This window comes from Abramis brama (assembly GCF_963993115.1).
Source record: "Abramis brama genome assembly, chromosome: 14".
Taxonomy (NCBI): domain Eukaryota; kingdom Metazoa; phylum Chordata; class Actinopteri; order Cypriniformes; family Leuciscidae; genus Abramis; species Abramis brama.
Window position 1 is genome coordinate 34,321,512 of NC_139976.1, and position 21,926 is coordinate 34,343,437.

General features: G+C 34.6%; 1 protein-coding gene across 1 annotated transcript; it reads right to left on the reverse strand.

Moving 5' to 3' along the window:
- Window positions 1-7,550: 7,550 nt before the first annotated feature.
- On the reverse strand, window positions 7,551-17,843 carry LOC311096622 (paired box protein Pax-6-like). The gene is made up of 8 exons (XM_084135874.1): window positions 17,690-17,843; window positions 14,988-15,167; window positions 12,532-12,690; window positions 12,167-12,249; window positions 11,928-12,087; window positions 11,045-11,115; window positions 9,971-10,076; window positions 7,551-8,696 (listed from the first exon to the last, which is right to left on the reverse strand). The coding sequence occupies exons 2-8, from the start codon at window positions 15,097-15,099 to the stop codon at window positions 8,623-8,625; spliced, it is 765 nt and encodes a 254-aa protein (XP_083992000.1). The 5' UTR covers window positions 15,100-15,167; window positions 17,690-17,843; the 3' UTR covers window positions 7,551-8,622.
- Between the last annotated feature and the right edge of the window lie 4,083 nt (window positions 17,844-21,926).

The window sequence follows — 21,926 nt, forward strand, 5'->3', positions numbered from 1 at the left end:
TATATTAGTTGTCAAAATAAATAATTGCAACAGTTCTATCATACCTAAATTAAAAAGGAAAACAAAAGTTGTCTTTTGAATCCCCATGTGCAAGAATGTGAACAAGGCGTAAGTCAACAGCACATAATGTAAAATGTTATGTTTTTCATAATGTAATGTTGCCAGAATGTAAAATTAAGTTATTTTATGGATTTAAAAATTATCCATTTTTGTTTGTCCTTTACAAATGAACGCAAAATGAATGCCTATCGTCTAGTACAAATGCAGTGCTCACATTTATTTGGACATTAAAACATTACATATCCATTTGTGCCTTATATTGTGATCTCACATAGCAGAATATTTTAATCCAGACACATGTGACACATGTATAACAAATACATGCATGCAGTTTTGACAGCTTTAATCGCCTTTTTGATTCATGAGTTAATTGACGACAGAACTACGGCTACAGCACGCCGCATTTGCACGTGATGTGCGTACCGCAAGCACAGTACAACGCTGCCCTACAAAGGCAAAAGACCTTAAGTCGCTAGAGTGTGGAACTGAGAAAAATGACTTTAAAGATTTTTAGTTGTCCCGTCAAATTAATTATAGGTAGGACACTGGAAATCTGGCAAATAGATGTTTTAGTAATGGAAATTATATACATAAAAAAATCTTGAGCTCAAACTTGACTTTTGACCACTATTTTAAAGTTACTGTACTCTGCCTTTGTATTGTCAGCAAAAAGTGAGAAGTCACCCAGCAAGCAATTTTGCGTCTAATAGACGTCTAATAGCCGTCAAAACACAGCCCGGACGTCTAGGCTAAAACGAGGCTAATTTTGGGCTGTCAGTGAAAATCTAATAGACGTCTAAACATAGCCCAAGAATAGACAGCTATTGAATGACTACATATATACGTCAAATAGACGTCTAACCATAGCCCAAGAATAGACAGCTATTGAATGACTACATATATACGTCAAATAGACGTCTAAACATAGCCCAAGAATAGACAGCTATTGAATGACTATATTTATACGTCTAATAGACATCTAACCATAGCCCAAAAATAGACCAGTCATCAATTAGACAGCTATTAAACGACTACATATATACGTCTAATAGACAGGCAATATGGGTCTAGGCTAAAACAAGGCTGATTTTGGGCTGTCAGTGAAAATCTAATAGACGTCTAACCATAGCCCAAGAATAGACTAGTCATCAATTACACTACATATACATGTAATAGACAACAAAATGAGGCATAAGGATTCTTTTCACTCAAATATAACAGGTTCTCATAAATGAAAATCCATCCAAACTAATTGATTATAAAGGGATTTATTTAGAACAATTATATTAACAACTTAGACAACATTCAAACATAAAAATGAACAAATAAAATATTGGAAAATATGGAAAACAACTTAAGATACTAACATTTTTAAGAATTAATTGTTAGCTTTATATCCATAACCACCACCCCCTGCTCTCCCTGGTGCTTGTTTAAAATGACCAGAAATTGCATTTTTTATTTCCCATTCAGTCGCCGAAGGAAAGTTGGTCATCACCGCGTCTGCCAAATAAGAAAAAAAAAAAAAATTATTGCTCAAGAAAAGCATTGTTGACAATCATTTTGAACTAATTATAGTCATTCTATTGCTAGGATGAACACTAGAGCTGGCCAATATAGAGTTAACGGAATATAGATTGAGACTATATAATTTATATCAATATAGACAACAATTTATATCAATATTATTAATAAATTAATATCAATAATTGAAAATGTTTGCCTGCATAATGGTGATGCACTAATTATATATATATACACACACACATATACATACATACATACATACATACATATATATATATATATATACACACACACATATATATTTTAGGGGTGTAACGATACACGTATTGAACCATTCTGTACGAGGCTTTCGGTTCGATTTCAGTACAGATTTTTAAACAGAACTGTTTGTTAGACAATTTTTACTGCTCATAACAAATCGTGACAACAATCGTGCTCTTTCAGGTAGTGACCATATAGACCTGCATTATATGACTGACTGACAGACAAGAACAGTTTGACTTAAAAATATCAAAATTGAAACTACTGCAGAAACAAAGACACCTACATCTTGGATTCCCTTAAGGTAAGCTAAAACATGCCAAAATGTAATTTCAAAGTGAACTATCCCTATAAATCATTCTTTATCACTTACTCATATAACTCTAATGAACATAAAAAGATACTTATAGGGGTAGTTCACTAAACTACTCAAAAAAATCATGTAAGCATTTACTCACTTTCACTTGGTTCCAAACCTGTATGGCTTTCTCTTCTGTTGAACACACACAAAAAAATATATATTTTGAAGAATGTTGGTAACAAGACATTTAATGGTAGTCAGTGACAAGTGTTCTGTATATTCAATTGCTGTACTTTGTTGACTGATTGCTGGATAATTTGCAATAAACAGTGTCTTTAAATCAAATAAAGTGGATTACATCACTCCAGTTCTGAGGTTTTTACACTGGCTATCTGTCTGTCAAAGAATTCATATCAAAATACTTCAGCTGGTTATTAAATTAACATTTTAAGGCCAAAGTAAATTTCTAATCTTCTGATGCATTATGAACCATCCAGAGCAGACCTCTCAAGTCATCTGGGACAGTAGCCAGCTACTTTTATATCAAATTTATAAGTCAAAATTATAAGTCAAAACAAAACAAAACATGGAGAAGCAGCATTCAGTTTTTATGCACCATATATCTGAAACAAATTCACTTAAAACTGAATGTATGCTGCATATTTTAATTCGTTTAAATCAAGTTTAAAGACTTTACTGTTTGCCACTACCTTTTATTAATTGGAAAGGAAAAAAATATTCTTTTATAATTTCTTTTCATGTTGCACTATGTTGCTGTTAAGTTTTATGTAAAGTACTTTGAAAATTTGCATTAAAGGTGCCTTGTGTAAAAATAAATAAATTCATACTCCACATTCCATACCAGATGGGGGCAGTATACCTCCAGAAAGTGAGTTGGTCTACTCTAGAGTATGAATATCTTCAAGCTACTCCCCTTCACCTTTACCAGTGAATATGTTCATATTCGTTTTGTTCATATTACATTTTTATTGTTAGTTTGAATTACATTAATTTGACAGACAGCATTCGCTGATGTTGACCAAGCTAGCGCCAACGTAACCAGAGCTTCCAACTCTCACGCATTAACCGTGAGACACACGCAAACACTTTTCACACGCTCTCACCCCACACATCAATTTTCTCACGCACAGAAAAATCGCGAAGCAAAGAGGACACGGAGACCGACAGACTAGACAGAGCAGGTTAGTTATGATATAAAAAAAAAAAAAATCTCTCAGATTCTGTCAATTAAATACCGTTTTGGCGCTTGTAAATGTTACACGACAGATCCCTAGCGCATGTGAACCGATCATCTCTACTAGCTAATAGTAAAAAAAATCACGAACACTGAAAGATACAGTAACGTTAGGCTACAACTTACCAAAATGTATTCCTCATACATAATATCGACCAATCAGTGTTTTTTTTATCATCATGAAGAGGTCAATAACACAGCTGGAGAACAATTATGTCAGATTTACCTCAGGAAAGCCATTTAATATACATAATATAGGTCACGTAGTTGGCAAGAAAAAAAGAGCAATAGAGATTGTGCTATGTGTGTACTATATTACAATACTGTATTTATGAACGTTATATACGTTTATCGAACAGCCTTCGATACATTTCTATGTTATAACTTCCCGAAAATCTACACAAACATATAAAACAAACTTCTAACGAAATACTAACAGCATCTTACTTACCAATCCAAAAGAAATGTTGCAAGTTCGAAGTCAAACCTCATTTTTTTCATGTCCATTAGTTGTCTCCAGCGATGGAAAGCAGTGCCAATGTTTACTCTGGTTCTGTTCCTTTTTTATCATATTTTATTTGAATGTAGTAGTGGGGCTGTAGGCTACTTTCCACACGATTGACATCAGGTTCAAGTACGCCCACAAGCCGTGCGAGTTATTCGTGTATTGCATGTTTGGCTGGTGGTTATGTTGCCGGCATACCGCCTCCCATGGCCGAAACTGGTATTACGACACCTGTCGGGCCGTGGCTATTAATGCTAATGCTAATTCAGGTTGATATCTCTGCAGCACTATAACTTGACATTTTTTTAATGACATCATCGCCCTTATTTCTTCTCATTCTTTTGATGCATGTAGCTCATTTTTTGGATATTTTTACCTCAATTTTTACATAAGGCACCTTTAAATCAAAAACTAGTATTTCTTACTCTAATCTAAAAACAAAAATATATTGGTATCTTTAATAATAATAAAAAATAGTAATGATAATATTCATAGTTTCATGCTTACCACCTTGAATTTAGATACATTTTAGATTAAGGGCACACAGTTGCAATAACACGTGCCGGTAACGTTAACTTGTTGGAGAAAAATAGTCTGCAATGGTAATGTTAAAATGTCACGGTTTCTACACATTATAACAACTAACTTTAAACAATGAACATAACAAAAATAACACGCATACTTACAAGATCGAAGTAGAAATTTGAAGGTTTTCAGAGTGTCGCTCGCCCGTTGCTCTCCGACAGCTGCCTCGTGTAAAATAAAATTGGAAATGGAGGAAATGTGCATCGCGAGATCTGGCTAAAGTGATCTAGTCGCGCAGTGCCAGTAGTCCCAGTAGTCATGTCTCAGTAGTGTTTCGATGGTGCCATCTAGCGGTTGAGAAATGCCATTGCATTTGATATAATTTGAAATGATAGACAGTCATATCGTAGATTGTGTATATGTTATGTTTATGTGTGACAGCAAACATTAAGCTGTGTGAGCGAAAACATTTTTAGGACTAATATTCTTATACTAGCTCGCTGGTCTGAATCAGGGCTATAGCCGGAGCCGTACGTAGACCAGATTGTCTTGATTTCGCCAGGTGGGCTAAAGCAGACCGCATATAGCCCGTCCAATTCGGAGCTAAATCATGACTACAGATCGACCATGTCGTGAAATGACACATTGAACCTTGTAGATATCATTACCAATGCGAACATGATGTAATATCAACCATTTCATGCACTGCCTGGCAAAAAACTACAATTAATCAGTTTTGACTAAAAGTGGGCTACAATAGCCGAGTCTGAATACGAGCTAAATCGTGGCTACGCACAGCCTACACATATAACATGTAAAATAAAGCAAACCAAACAACTTGTAATTACAGTTGACTTTGCTTACATGATGGAATATCATACATCTCACAAGTTATTTTGGAAAAAAATTCATTTATCCAGATTAAATGTTATTTGGGCTAAAAGTGGGTTAGACATAGCCGGACTATATCGGGTCTATATTTAACCGAGACGTTGAAATGACGGCTATTGCTTGCTGGGCATGCCAAGGCAAAAGGCAGTAACTTCCACATTATCAATATTTGGTTGCTGATCACCATTAACAAAATCATTATAGTAACACCTGTATAAAATCTAGTGATCATGGCATTTATTTTGTATGATTTACAATTATTTAGCCATCTACTTATTGCTTATGGGCTTTTGGAAGTTACTGTTAAGACAATTCATTATTTTCTCGAAAAAACAACGGAATTGATTCAAGATACTTATCCACATGATAAAGGAGGTCTTGAATGTGCCAAAAATATAAATAACTCATTTTCGACCAAAAACGAAGTTACGGTCTTTTGCCTTTGCACGGCAGAACGGCCGTCAGCCATATGACAGGAAAGTTAGTTAGTTTTACTGACATTTGGCCTGACAACATCTCATCTTAAGATAGCCAACTGAATAAGGACAACGCGCTTTTCTCAGCATCTGACAGAAGTGTCACAAGCTTTCACACACATTTTCTAAAATAAAAGTAGCATCAGAAAAAAAGAGAATTACGTTTGTTGTTGACTGCACACTATTCGACTTCCTCAAAACGGTCTTGCAACCCACCAGTTGAGATTGACTCTATATTTACTATGTGCATATCACTGTCTGCTGTTCTGCTGAAGCTCATTCAGCACTTGCAAATTTCCGCACTCGTTTGACTTGCGCCTGGCGCTGAGGTGAAGTTGGAGTGTGCGTCTGAAAAGTCACACGTTTTTTGTGGTCTTAAAGAGACGGTTCAGCGTTTTAAAAAACGCGATTTTTGTCAATAAAAAAAGAGACAGAAACAGCAGTTGTGAGAGGGGTGGCCAAGCTTAGACCAAGGGTGGCCATGGCCACCCCTGGCCACCCCCTAGCTCCGCCACTGCCCTTCTGGGCTCCTTTCAAAGCCACGCCCCCAAAACACATGAACGCGCGACGCCAAATGCTCAGGCTCAGGAAGACGCATTTATTTACCTGAGAGGAGTGCAGAGGAAGGAGTGCAGTGCATGCAGTGACATCATGTCAGAATCACATGTAAAAAAATACCTAACTTTATCACTAGAAATATAAACAAATAAGATGGCTTTTAGTACTCACTATCAAGCTAGCATATCGATACTGGTAAAGTTTAAAATATATTTTGTTTGATTCGGTAACGAGCTATATTTAGGCTATAGGTAACGAGCTATATTCATAAGGCAAAGCTAAAAACAGGTTGCACTGATACACGTTTTTCCATTACCATCAGTTAAACTGTGATGAAGGTGAATTTCGTGTAAGAGTCATAACATATACAGTGTTTTGCATGTAAGAGTTTCCATGATGAAAACATTGTTGACTCTGATGAAGACTAACGTACACTCCGAGTCCGGAGACAAGTACCGCATCGTCGGTTCAAGGACAGGTCCGGGGTCGAGGGCGAAGCAGAGGAGGTCGTTCAAGAGTGCGGGCAACCAGGGTCCGAGGAAGTAGTTTTTGCCTTGTTTGCCTTCGCTGACTGCATATGCAGGTGCTTTGAATTTTGAATGCTCTTTCTCTCTGCCATAATTTACTTTTCATAGGTTCCGCACGTCTCTTGCACTCCCCTCAAATCAAACGGGTGCGCGCGCATATGGGCAGATCTAGCAACAGTTGTGGTAGCCATGGTTGCGAGAGTGAGTGACAGTCGCCCAAACCAATCAATTGTTTCGTCCCGGATGGAAATAATGAGCTATGTTTATTGCAGATTAAAAGGTCTACAGTCACTCGATTTTTAAACTCTCTTTTTCAGAGCACTTACATTTTAATTATGTATTGGTATATAAAGACAGTTTAAACAAATGTGAAAAAAAGTTTTTTATAAAAATCCTACCTACCCTACCTTTAATGCGTTAACACTCAGATATGAAGCTAGTAAAAAGGGACATGCATCGATAGACATAAAAATTCACATGATTGGTGTTTTTCAGTCAAAGTGTCCCTTATGGAAGTAAAACCATGAACAAAAAATATGAACAAAAATATAAATTTTCATATTTAATTATTTGGTTAAATTAACTAAAATAATTATGGTCATTCATTTGGGATGATGCTATATTTTGCATTTCAGACTATTACAAATCACAGTACTACATGACTGCAAGATAAATGTTTTATTAAAGGGTTTAATGCATACATGAAAAGGAGCAAGTGAACATTCACAACCTGGGTTTTTTTTTTTGTTTGTTTTTTTAAATAAACTATATTTTAGGACTTTTTTAAAGAAGATGCTGTTGACATTAAAGAAAAAGGTAGACATACAAAGACGTTCTGTTAATTTTTCAGTTCAACTCTTCATGGAAAGAGTGCAAAGCAAAGAGTGTGTGTGTGTGTGTGTGTGTGTGTGTGTGTGTGTGCGTGTGTGGACATACACACACACACACGCACGCACGCACGCACGCACACACACAAGTACAGATATAGTTTCCCAATATTCAAACATATTTCCTCATAAATTTGCTGTATGACAATATAAATTTGAACAAAGAAATGAAGAACACAAGAGAAACTGAACACAACACTACTGTATTTAAACAACAACACTTTGGATTTGCAGATGAGCTTTATGCTGGAGATTGTTTTGGCAAAAAATGTTGCATACTAAACCCTCGCTTTGCTGACGGCCTTTTAAATCATTGATTTGTTCATTGGTCTTGAGTGCAAATCACATGATTGAGTCTCAGTCCCTGCCTTGATTGTCACAAGCTTACTGAGTGTTATCATATATCTGATTATGAAAATGATCACAACAAAAGAATGACTATAATGAGTGAGATTACAGTGGAGAATTGAGGAATTATAAAAGAAATTGAAACCAGAATCATGTTCTTAAAAATAACATACAATGCTTCTCAGTTTAGAGAAGTTGGACACAGGAACTCAGAGTCAGAATTCTAAAAACATAAGTCATTGCACAATGCATCATCATATAAATCATATACATTCCTGATTGTCTGAAACTGAATGGAAACAAATATGACACACTGTCATTAGATCTAAAAAAAAAAAAAAATATGGCTAAAATAATGAGTTTTGTTTTTTAGGTTCAACCATTAGAGGATCGCTTTTCTTTGAATTGAGAACAATTTGTTCTAAAGGTTTTTGTTTTGTTTTTTACCTTTTGTAAACATAAATATTTAATATTCTAAAGCAAAATCTCCCTCCCCTTTTCTTACTGCAGTCTGGCCCAGTACATATCATTTCCCGGTACCTGGACAGGTACAGAAACACCTGGAGAAATCAGACCTAAAGCAGAATAAGGAGGAAAATGTAATGTGTTAAAACAGTGATATCAATAGGTAATAAGTAAATAATAAGTAAGTAAATGAATAAATAAATAAATAAATAAATAAATATGTAATACAATATAGAAAAATAAGTGAGTAATAAGTAAATAATTATGGAAGGACAAATTACTCAAAATTAAATAAATAAATGTTGAAATATTCAAATAAATTATTAATTACATTTTTACTATTATTTTTTAATTGCTTTTTCATTTAAGCACGAGCTCGTGCCATTTAAGTGTCAGTCTCAGCAGAGTTTCGGTTGTCCAATCAAAATCCATTACTTTGGTCTTTCTAGTTTAAGCGTGTTTGTCTAGTTTGTGTTATGGCTCAGCATAGTACAGTAAAAGATCTGTTGTTGACTCTTAATTTTATGTGTTTGGTGATTTAATATGATTTTGTTTTATTAACATTAATAATGTATTTAATAATTTATTTAAATATTTACACATTTCTTTATTAATTACATTTTTTATTATTATTCAATCTTTATTGAATCCATGGATTGATTATTGATGTTTGCAGGGCAAAATTTGACTGGAAGGATAAAAATGGCGGTTATTTACGTCAGTTACGGCTTGTTGTTAGATCAAGCATTCTGTCCGCTTTGAATCAGACACAGAGATAAAGTAGTGCGTAAGAAATGAATGAATTATAGCATTTATTTGAATTCATTATCGAGAGAGAGAGAGAGAGAGAGAGAGAGAGAGAGAGAGAGAGATGTCTCGAAGCTGTAAGTTTAATTACTTCAAAACCAGCGATGAAACCCACTCGTTGCTGAGAAATATAATGTAGCGATTCAGTAGTGAAGCTATTTTATTAATAAAAGTTGCGGGGCAGCATGTTTTTGTGTGTGTGTGTGTGTGTGTGTTTGTGTGTGTGTGTGTGTGTGTGTGTGTGTGTGTGTGTGTGTGTGTGTGTGTGTGTGTGTGTGTGCGTGCATCGTGATCACGAGTACGAGTGTGTGCGCTTCAGTGAAAACAGTGGATTAATATAGAACGTGATTAAACTGACTGGAACTACATGTGCATTAAACGGTTTTATTGCATACCTTCCAACCAATCAGAATCGAGTAGACCATGGTATAGTAAAAAAAATATATATATATTTATATAATAAAATAATAAGTGAGTAATAAGTAAAAAATAAAAACATAATTAAGTAAATAATATGTAAAAATAAGTCATAAGTATATTTATAATAAGTAAATAAATATAGAGCTCTCAGACTGACCTGTGCTGGTGTTGGTTGAAGGAGGAGCTGTCAGATGAGGAGAGGAGTATGACGGGGACGGAGACAGCATGCAGGAGTACGAGGAGGAAGATGGAGATGAAGCAGACTGCACACAAAACACCAGTAGAGGGAGACAACAACACCCAGACACAGTGTATGTAAAAAAAAATCATTCATTTAAAATAGTGTTCAAATGCATTGAAGAACAGAAGCATAGTACACGTATATACTCTGCATAGTATACATATACTATAATATATCACTATACAACTATATTTGCCAAAATGTACAAAAATAAGAACTGCATGTCCCACAATGAAATGCACTCAACTCGACCTTCCAAATCCATTTCCAGTGAGATTAACTATCCTGGTAATTGTTAGTGTCCCAATAGTAGCGGGACTCTTGGCATGCTTTTTTTTTTATTGCCTTTCTTCGTTATCACATATATGTGGTATCATTCGAAATCTCAAATTTCACTCAAAATTGGCCATTGTGTTATGGAAACAGTAGGCTACTTTAAAACCTTTTAGCACGCTCAATTTCTTTTGATATTAACTTCAAAATCATGTCTTGGTTAGACATGTGGCTTTGACTTTCTAGCAATTTTAGAGTCCAAATTATTTTTAATTTCTTTCTCTTCTGCAAATAATCTGGTGAGCGTTTTTCTGGTGACAGTTAACAGGTTAATTTTTTTCTTTACTCATTAATTGATCCGACTGATAAAAGTTAATAAATTTTATGCAATATTGAAAGAAAAATGTAAAATAACAATGTTTATATAAAAAACAACTTGATGTCATGTGACAATGCAGTACTCTTTGAAACCTTAATCATTGAATAAAGCCTAAAATTTAGCTTGTTTTTAGAAACTAGCAGGCAGTGCATCTTCAGTAAGTCAGCCAGTATTCTGGTGTGAGTACACAGATATTTTAGTGCTCACTGATAACAGTTCTATTGTCACCAGGAGAGGGCACTAATACATAACAGCACACAAGTACATATGCAGTATAACATGGCATTGCAATGGTTTGCTAAATATGAATATGAATCTCATGAAATGAGCAGTCTCACCTGGAGCCCAGTATAGACTGAGAGAGAGTTATAACTGGAGAGAGCTGTGTCACTCTGACTGATCATGGATGCTAAACACACACAAATAAAGAAGATAAGAGAAAAACATTATATTCTCAGCACCAAGTACAGTATGCACTACAGCTTACTCTTACCATTGTTAAAACACCAAAACCATGAAAGAATGCAAATGAAATACAGGATTTATATAAGTAAATATTAGCTTCTTCAAAGTCAATACCATTTTGAAAAGTATAAAAAAACATATTATAAATTTTAGTTATGTAAATAAATGTATATGCAGGTACAATTTCAAAATTCATTTCAAACGTTTAAGCACACGCTTTGTGAATCAGACACATAAATTCAGTCTCACACACATTAAAGAAGAATAGGAAAAAACATCAGTGCAGTATGCAGTACAGCTTACCTCAATCATTAATGAGTACATATGAATTCTTAAGAATAATCATTATTTCATAGAATTAGTTTACCATTTTACAATGACATTAAAGCAACAGAATCATGAAAGAACACAAAGTGAAGTATGGGAATTATGTAACCAAAATTGTTACACAAATAAAAAAACTCAATTAAAAAATTCTAAAAGTAAATAAATAACAATTTAGTTAGGTAAAGTTTAGTGCAATTTAGTTTATTTAAGTATTCAAAGTATGAATTGATGTAATTTGAGTTAAATTCATATGCAGCCATAGGTCAAAATTATTTTTAAACATTTAAGAATATGCTTTTTCCTCAGAACATTCAGTCACACAAAGAACACGAGAAAGAGGGGGGGGGGGACTGTCCTATTCTAAGAACTGTCCTATTCTAAGCGGCAAGTACAGTATGCAAATTTTCCAGTGTAAATGTCCGGTCTCACCTGCGCTGTTGCCATGCGGATGATGATGATAGACGGATGAATTAAAGGATGTGTTCAGTGGAGCGTGTGTTTGAGCACAGGACGTCCCGCCTCCAGACTGCCTCTGGTTTCGCAGCTTCTCCTCGCGCCTCCATTTGGCTCTTCGATTGGAAAACCACACCTGTCAATCAAGGTCCAGAGAAAGAATATATGAAATGATCTATTCCAGCATTTTATTCTATTCCAGGACAGTAACTTACTTGTATCCGTGCTTCTGGAAGGTCGATTTTGTTTGCAAGTCGCTCTCGTCCGAAAACATCCGGATAATGTGTTCTCTCAAACTCTGTTAGATGAAGTTTAGTAGTTGAGTGTACTTAAATCTTTCTATAAAATAAATGTCACATTCTCAGAAAAAAAAAAAAAAACCCTTTCAAAAGTTACACCTTTGTCCCTAAAGAGTGCACATTAGTACCTCAAAGGTGCATATTGGTACCAAAAGTGTATATATTAGTCCCTAAATGGTACATATTAGAACCTTTTTAAAGGTATCCTCTCAGTGACAGCTTTTGTAAGTTTTTTCATTTAATGCAATAGTTTTTTAAGCTTTTATTGTCTATTTTCTCACCTTTCTCCAAGGCCTCGATCTGCTCTGTTGTGAAGCTGGTTCTGTTGCGCTGAAGTTTTCTCTTTAACTGCAGTCTCAGTTGAGACTCTTCTCCTTCAACTCTTTCTATGTGTCCTCCTCTTCCTGCCATCCTCCCATCCATGTCCACCAGGCAGTCATCTGAAACAGAACAAAAACTGTTACCGATCGAGAACGCATAACAGAAATACTTAAATGTTAAGTCAATTGCTCGGTGCACTGCTGACCTCACAAAGCTGAAAGTGTGGTTTTATGAATTCTTAAGAATAATCATTAGTTCATAGCCACTTTGGATTGCTCTGTTGGGGATTAAAAGACTTAACTGCAGTGATTTAACTGCACTGACACTATTGGATGAGAACAAATTATGAACTGAATTGGCCAACCGGGAACGTTCTCAGAACTTTAGCTAACGTTGTGGCAAGTTTCTCTCAAAATTATGAGTAAATGTTCTTCCAGTAATGTTAAAAGAATAGTAGTGTAAAGTAATGTGGTCTTTAATATTGTTCTCAAACTGTTAGCACAAAAAACATTATTCATAGGCCTACATCATTCATTGAACGATATATTTAAAATATTTAAATATTATTTGTTTTAGAATGTTCAGAGAACATTCAAAAGTAACATTTCCATAATGTTTGCATTATGATAAAATGGAATGTTTCCTAAACATTCATATCACCAAGAAAAAAACATTTTGAAAATGGATGTTTAGGTACGGTAATACCGTTTTCATAATTTCATGGGAACTTTAGCTACATGCTTTTAGAATATATTTTCATTAGATGAAGAGCTGGATAATGACAGTAACTTTGCAACGTTGACACTGTTGTTTGAACTGACCTGAGCTGAATAACAACTCTATTGTCTTCTTCTGCTTTACAGATTAAATTGAATTTGTTTCATAATTGACAAATTTTGCAACATTAACACTGATATTTTCCTGTTTATTAATGTGAAGCTGCTTTGAAACAATCTGGTGCAGGTATGACGTCAAAACCCGGAAGTCTAATTCACCCCTGGATCCCTCAAGATTTTCCTATGGGGTTTTATAAAGTTTTTTTTTTTTTTCAATTTATGAGTAAAATAAAGCCTGTGGTAAACATAACTTGGCGATACTTTGACATTATACAATGTAAACTACTCACAATCCAAACGGCCTTATCTAGTTACTTATATTAGAAACATACATTTTCAAAAACATGTTTTTTGGTAAATGGGTGTGTGTGGAATTTTCAATGCAGAAAATAAATGTGACTTGATTTGACATTTTACTATTTTACAATAACATTAAAGCATCTAAACCAAGAAATAGCAGAAGTATGGGATTTATGTAACCAAAAGTACTGTACCAATAAATAATCTTACATTTGAACTGGTAGGAAGGTTGGTTTAAATTACTCATTTTTAAACGAACAATTGTACGCACACATTTTAATGTACAGTAAAAGTTTGGAAACATTACGTTTTTTATATTTTTGAAAGAAGTCTCTAATGCTTATCAAGGCTGCGTTTATTTGATCAAAAATACAGAAAAAAACAGTAATATTGTGAAATATTATTACAACTTAAAATAATAGTTTTCTATTTGAATATACTTTAAAAAATAATCTATTCCTGTGATGCAAAGCTGAATTTTCAGGATCATTACTCCAGTCTTCAGTGTCACATGTGACATCCAGTCTATCACATGATCCTTTAGAAATCATTCTAATATTCTGATTTATTATGAGTGTTGGAAACAGTTCTGCTGCCTAATATATTTGATGAATAAAAGGTTAAAAAGAACTGCATTTATTCAAAATAAAAAAATATTTTCTAATAATATAAATCTTCTTTACTATCACTTTTTAGCAATTTAACACATCCTTGCTGAGTATATTGATTTATTTCAAAAAAAGAAAGAAAAAAAATTACTGACCCCAAATTACTGACCAGTAGTAGCCTATATATTGTTGTTACAAAATATTTGTTTTTTCTTTTTTTCTTTTTTTTTACTTTTTATTCATCAAAGTATCCTAAAAAAGTATCACAGGTTATGAAAAAATATTAAGCAGCAGAACTGTTTCCAACTTTGATAATGAATCATCATATTAGAATGATTTATAAAGGATCATGTGATAGACTGGTGTAATGATCCTGAAAATTCATCACAGAAATAAATGATAATTTAAAGTATAATAAATTGAAAACCAATTATTTTAAATTGTAATAATATATCACAATATTACTTTTTTCTGTATTTTTGATCAAATAAATGCAGGCTTGATGAGCAGAAGAAACTTCTTTCAAAAACATTAAAAATAGTAATGTTTCCAAACTTTTGACCTGTACTGTATATATAGTATGTATATATAATATGTACATATAGGCTAGGCCATCTAATATGGCCCAGAGGAGGTAAAACAGTGTTTTCAACCAGGCCTAGCTCCTCTCACCCGTGCTGTGCTGCTGGCTGGGACCGTTGCTCTGCTGATGGTACCAGTCATTGGATCCACTCCAGTTTGAAGTGTTCTGGAGATTCAGCATGGTTAACCTCTCAAACATCATGCGCTTGCCCACTACAGCCTCAGAATGGAAAGAGACTGTTTCGATTTAATTTAGACTCTCCTTTGACCCTGAACAACGGAGACAGAGTATCAAATTGTGCGAGGATGAAGCATGAGTTCACACACACATTAAAGTGAACTACAGTACCATCATTCTATACATATAAAGAAAGAGTCTGTTACATGAAGTTGATATACATCATATAGCAGTATTGATTTATTTATATGCGTGCAGTTCAGATTTGTGCATTCGGGGAAAAAAAAGTGGATTAAAAATAATACATATTCACTGTTTGTAATTATACGGCACCATTTAATAATCACAGACGGTTTGTATTATTTCTATATTTTTCTAACATTAGGAGTGTTTACTGTATGCCTCCATATTATTACAGAGAAGCTCTGTCAGTGTGAATGTGATATTGGTGCAACGTTTAGTTTAGATTCAGTGATTAGTTTTGTGAACTTTTGGTAACACTTTACAATTGTTGTTAACATTAGTTTGCTACATTAGGTAACAAACTAATCATGAACAATACAGCATTAATATTAATATTAACATTTACTAATACATTGTCATTTTAAGATCAAAAGTTGTATCTGTTAGTATTAGTTAATGCACTGTGAACTAACATTAACAAAGGTTAATAAATGTTGTAAAATATATATTGTTCATTGTTAGCTCATGTTTGTTAATGCTTTTAGTAATGTTAACTAATGGGACCTTATGTAAAGTGTTACCAGACTTTTAGTTTGTATGTGCTTGTTTTTGTTTTGTTCCTATTTCCTTTGATCCCTACATTCCCTGCGTTGCCTGTACGTTACTATAATTACTGGTTATGTTGAGCACCTGATTCTTGTTATGTTCCTCTTTATCGTATATAGATAGACCCCCATGCAGTTTGTTCAGTCCTTTGTTTGGTAGTTATGGCTGGGAGGAACGAAGCTTTTCGAAAATTTGAATCAATTGAATCATGATTCACTGTTTCGAAGCGCTCGAAACGCCATCTACCGGTGACTCCTGCTGGTCAAAACGGTGTAAATGCAACGAAAACCTATAAATATAAAAACACCTTTTTGCAACCCAATTGCAAATGTTTTAATGAAAGCGTATCTATTAAATGCAATTAACAAACTATCCAATACCATTATTTATGAAGTGTCAGTATAATATATGTTTTTTGTTTTTTTTTAAATGTATTGTGGAATAATTTATGGAGAGCTTGGTTAATCAGTCCAATAAATAACTAAAATGACAACAACAACAACAAACAGACAATGGTTCATGGGTTCATTGCGGCGAACCATTGTGATTGCGAAATGTTTCGAAATAGTTATGACGTAACGAAGGGTTTACTGAAATCACGTGACTTTGATAGTTTGATACGAGCTGTGAAATGTGAATCACTGGTTCGCACGAAGTGTGTATCGAAAGCGCCCATCATAGTATCGGCTTTAAGTGTGAAATTATTACGTTTTATTGTATTGCCTTCTTTGCTTTAGTTGTTTAATTAATGTTTTGTGTTGCATTTTAATTCACTTCTTCTCGCCCTTTGCTTGTCCAGATCAAAAACACACTGACATGCATTTAGATGGTCAACGATATAATAAAGGGAGATTCTAATGAAGTTTTATAATAAAGTTTCCTATTACATTTTATTACTTAGATTTAGTTTTAAAAAATTGCTGAAATGTCTAAAATTGTCTTTTCTTAATGGCTTTCTTCATAGCAGGTTTCTATAGTTCCCATAATAACACAAGTGTTCAAGGAACTGTATCTTTTTCCTGGGCAATAACAGAGAAAATGTTCAGTAGCTTTTCTTAAGCCGACATATGTAATATCCCATTGCATTTGCTGTAAAAACTGTCACCTGGTTGCCATTAATTCACAGTCAAAAATAAATAAATAAATGTTTCTGCTATTATGGAATGGAATATTGCTGCCAAAACTTATTTCATTAATGAAATTATTATTAATTTCATTATTTCATGTTTATTAACTGAACTACTTGAAGTACCAAAACATGCTTGTTATCTTAAAATAATTGATAATACAGCTGGTAAATTAGAAAGCCACATGATAAATCAGAGTTCATCGTAAGTGGCTTTACTATAAATGCAATAAACATTCTCTAACAACATAACACCCTAATGCACATTACGGATAACAAAAATAAGAAGAAACGTAATTATTAATTTAAAATATAACCATATGTGTCATGCTTTTATTGTTTTTCACTGTAAATTCTATAGTAACTTTATATTTATAATTATACAGGTTTTAATTTAAAAACATATATTTGACAGTATATGAGCATGACAGTAAAATGACATATGATATGATATTTTAAGGTTTCTTTACAGGTTTTCCAGTTATTAACAGTGTTATTTTATTTTTGGTAGCTAAACATTAACAAACATTTTGTTTACTCTGAGAAAAAGTGGGACAACTAGCCCATGTTCAAAGATAAAGCTTGAATTCTGTTACTCAGATGCTCTGACTGTTGTTTTTACCAACATTTGTGGATTCAGTGCAGCAGTTAATAAAATTATAAGAAAGTACAAAGAAAAATAGTGCAAATCTGACTCACCAGTTGTTACATTACGAGCAGCGCGACCACAATGTTATCCCTCTATTTGAAGTGTTATTTAGGTTTACTTCCCACTTGCTTTGTTAACAATGACCTGTGTGCATGGAGTGACAGAGAGATGCATCTGCAGGCACAATTGTCCAGGAAGAGAGAGAGAGAGAGAGAGAGAGAGAGAGAGAGAAGAGTGACACAGCGAGTCAACATCAGTGTCAAGTTTGAACTTAATGCCAGCGAGAGAGAGAGCAGCAAAAACCCTCGAGAGATAATGGAGCGATGATAAAGACGAAGAGGGGAATGGCAGCAAAGAGCACAGTTTAATATTAATTAGCTTGCACACGTTAAAAGAAAAGTGGGATTTGGGAGGGAAATTTCAGGTCATTGACGTATAAATAATAAATACTGATTTAATGTGAACATTTCTAAATAGTTCTGTAAATAGTCTAGTCCAATTGCACTTTACCCCTCTGAAAGATGATGCCTGTGTTAAGATACACTACTGTATCGAGTGGTGCAGGGTTAGCGTATTTTTAGGTCAATCCGGAAGTTAGCATCACCCTGGTGCCCTCAACAAAAAAACCAATAGGATTTTTCCATTAGCTTTTGGATAATTGTAGAAAATAAGATCTGTGGCAAACAAAATCTTATGATTCTTACACGTTTTGTTCATCATGATAATCTTCACAAATGAACACAACAATGAATTTTGAAGTGTAAATACAATCAGCAGAATTCAAAAGCTAAGCGTAGGCTAACTAAATAGGCTACATCACGATCACATGACTTTAACGTCAACATCACTAACCGTTCAAATTCATTAAGACATTGTAAAAATAAAAAAAAATCCATGAAAGCATTTCTGTGACTTTCCAAAAGAGGGAAAGACATATTGAGAGATAGATTAGTAAGAAAAGAGAATTATGTGACATTTTCTAATTATATGTTGAGGAAGGAATAAGAGCACAATGAGAGTTGGATGAGGGTAAATAAACCTGTGTGTGTGTGTGTGTGTGTGACTTTAGGTTGGTGAACAGGGGGATGCCACATTACTTTATTTCCAGTTGACAAGACTTTACATCCCCTACCTCCCTGTCTCTCTCATAGCCTACACTCTTCCTTATTAAGCAGTTATATTTAGAATCATATGCTGTGCTCTAAAGTGCTAAAATAAAATATAAAGAATAAAATAAAATAAGTAAGAAGGGAGAGGTTGTGAAGAAAAAAAGAAGACAACAATAGGGAGTTTTTTTTATTATTTATTTTAAAGTTAGACACTTGGCGTAAGATGACCCCTAAGAAATAGCTAGTAAATAAATAAATGTTTTGTATTATTATTCATAATAACAATTATTATTATTATTATTTTGACTGTGTATGGTAATGTCATGATGTATGTCAGGGATAGGCAACATCGGTCCTGGAGGGCCACTGTCCTGCAGAGTTTAGCTTCAGCCCTGATAAAAACTCACCTGCCTGTATCTATCTAGTAATCCTGGAAACGTTGATTGCCTTGTTCAGGTGTGTTTAATTAGGGTTAGAGCTAAACTCTGCAGGACAGTGGCCCTCCAGGACCGGAGTTGCCTATCCCTGATGTATGTTGTCACAGTCACCAGCTCAGTCACCAACTCTGTAACCTGTCTGCACTACATTTCCCAGCATCCCTTCTGGTCGCCACCTGATACTGATTCCCTTCACCTGCACGCCCTCATCAACACAGCCTATCAACCTGCATCACCCTCACATCAGTGTCTGGTCTCGTCAACGTTACTGCTAAACAGTCAGACTTCTTATCTGAACACTCACCTGAGATTGTCAAGTCTTCTGTCTTCCGTCTGGCTCCTGTCCATTACCCCTATCCATATTTCTAGTCATCCTGCACCGAGTTTCCACTTCAGTCATCGCTGGTTAAGTCTCCATCGTCTGGTTCCTGCTGTTGTCCCATCACTCTGCTTTTACTTGAATAAACCATTTCACCTTACCATCTGTCTGTTCCCTTCTGTGAGTGACATATATACAGTAGCCTATATGGTTTTTAATGTTTTTTTAAATGGAAAATTAAAGTTGGACCCATAAGCTGACAAGTAAGTAAATGAATACATTTGTTTTAATAATAATTCTTATTGTTAATTTTAATATTGTATAGCCTAATTATTGATACTAATACCAATATTATCAAATAATTATACACAATATTAAATTGTAGCCTATTATTGGCCTATTTAAGCATTAATCTAAGCATTAATTAATTAATTTAAGTTTTTACATTATTTATAATTTTATTACATTTCTACATTTTTTTTTTTAAATATCATAAAGACTGGGGTAAGATGCCCCCCTCAGAAATAGTAAGTAAATATTTATTTACTGTTAATTTTAACATTATTTTATTAATAAAACAATATATAAAAAATAATACATGAATTATGATTTATTTAAGCATAAGTCTTTAGATCAATGTTTTTGAAATCATGTTTCAAAACATAATTGGTGTTATGTTGTAGCCTGTATAATAGATAGCCTGTTAGAATTATATCAATTTATAATACAAATTAGATTCATATTTTTGGTAGGCTAAATAGCCTATGTCTTAAGTACAGTTATGCATTGTTTTTTGTTTTGTTTTTTTACAATGTGACTGTGTGCAACTTGTGTATTTGTGAGAACAAGCCTGTGTATGTGTGTGCGCGCGTGTAATTTCTTGCTGAGATTCATATAGCTTTAGGGCATGCATTTTTTAACTAGCCCCCCACCCCACCATCTCTCCATCCCTCTCTAGCTCTTTTCTTAGCGCTGGGGGTTAAACGTTAAAGGGGGCTATGACGAGAGAAGGGGTGGTCACCATAGCAACAATGCCACGACAAATATTCATCAAGTCCTTAAAACAAAGCCGAGCAGAGCAGCTTTATCAAATAACTCGTGTAGCTCATCCTGGGACAGTCAGCAGAGATGATCTACTACAACACACTACTTAAGAGAAAGAATAGTTTTCAGCCTGCAGGGTTTCTTCTGGTTATCAAAAAGAATCTTTCCCATATTTTGAGCGTATGTGTTCTTGCTGTTGGTGGAACCGAGGCTTCCTTCAACACCTTTTGTCGTGTCTATCCTGTTTTCTGTTTCGCGCGCTCTACTTTCTACTTTTTACTTTTTTCTAGTGTTTGTTGCTCCTGGCGACACCGTGGTTCATCCTCCCCTCTCCTCCTCCTCTCTCTCTCTCCTCTCTCTCCCTGTCATCTTCAATCGTGCTGTAGAAGCAGACACAGAGCCCGAGGCCAGAGAGAGCATGAGAGGGACACACACACACACACACACACACACACACACACACACACACAGCAGTAGCACATTAGGGCGTAAGAAGTGAGAAAAGCGCGTTATAAATCAAATGTATTATTATTATTATTATGTATTATTATTAACAGAAGAGGCAGGGGAAGGTGAACACGGATGATCTGCATCTGCCCGCTTGACCGATTTATAAAAGTGTTTAGCGCCATCTTTTGCCAGTTCCGAGAATTTCAAACAGAAAATAATTAATTTCACAATCTTTTTTGTTGCTGTTGTGGTATATTTTTTCGACTTATTATTTCTTTTTTAATTGTGTGTAACAGCAGAATTCCTGGGATAGTCAGCAGAGAGATGATCTATCTACAAAAAATCATCTGCAAATGACCTGATGCCTAAACTCCTGACTTCCACATGAGGCAGCATTAATGATTTATAACAAAGAATAGAGAGAACTTTGATGTTAATAAACAAATATTTAATTACTACTGTCACTAGACGTGGCATTTAAAGGAAAATGTTGGTCAAAAACATAGGCTACATGTACATACAAACTGACCACCAACCACAACTTTCAGATGAGTTGTGGAATATCATAGGCAGTGAAGGATACATCTATGCTGCCTTTCATCATGTATAGATGAAGGTATCTCAGTAAACAGGATGTGACATCATCGGATGCTGTCTTTCTTCCTCCCTCCTTATGCTGCCAGCTTTTAAACACAGCCTGACTCTTTGGCTGAAAAATGCTGCCTCTGCATTATCTCTTGAGTATAGGTTCTTATTTTGAATAAGTAATAAGACCGCTAAAAAAAGTATGTTCTATATGGTGTGTAGTATGGATGTACTACATCCGCCATGTTGTCAATATTATGTGACCTACAAGCCTCAGTTGCGTAGCTTCACTGCCATTCATAAATCCTCTCCTTTGGCCTCATGGGATAGTAAAGAGTCCATC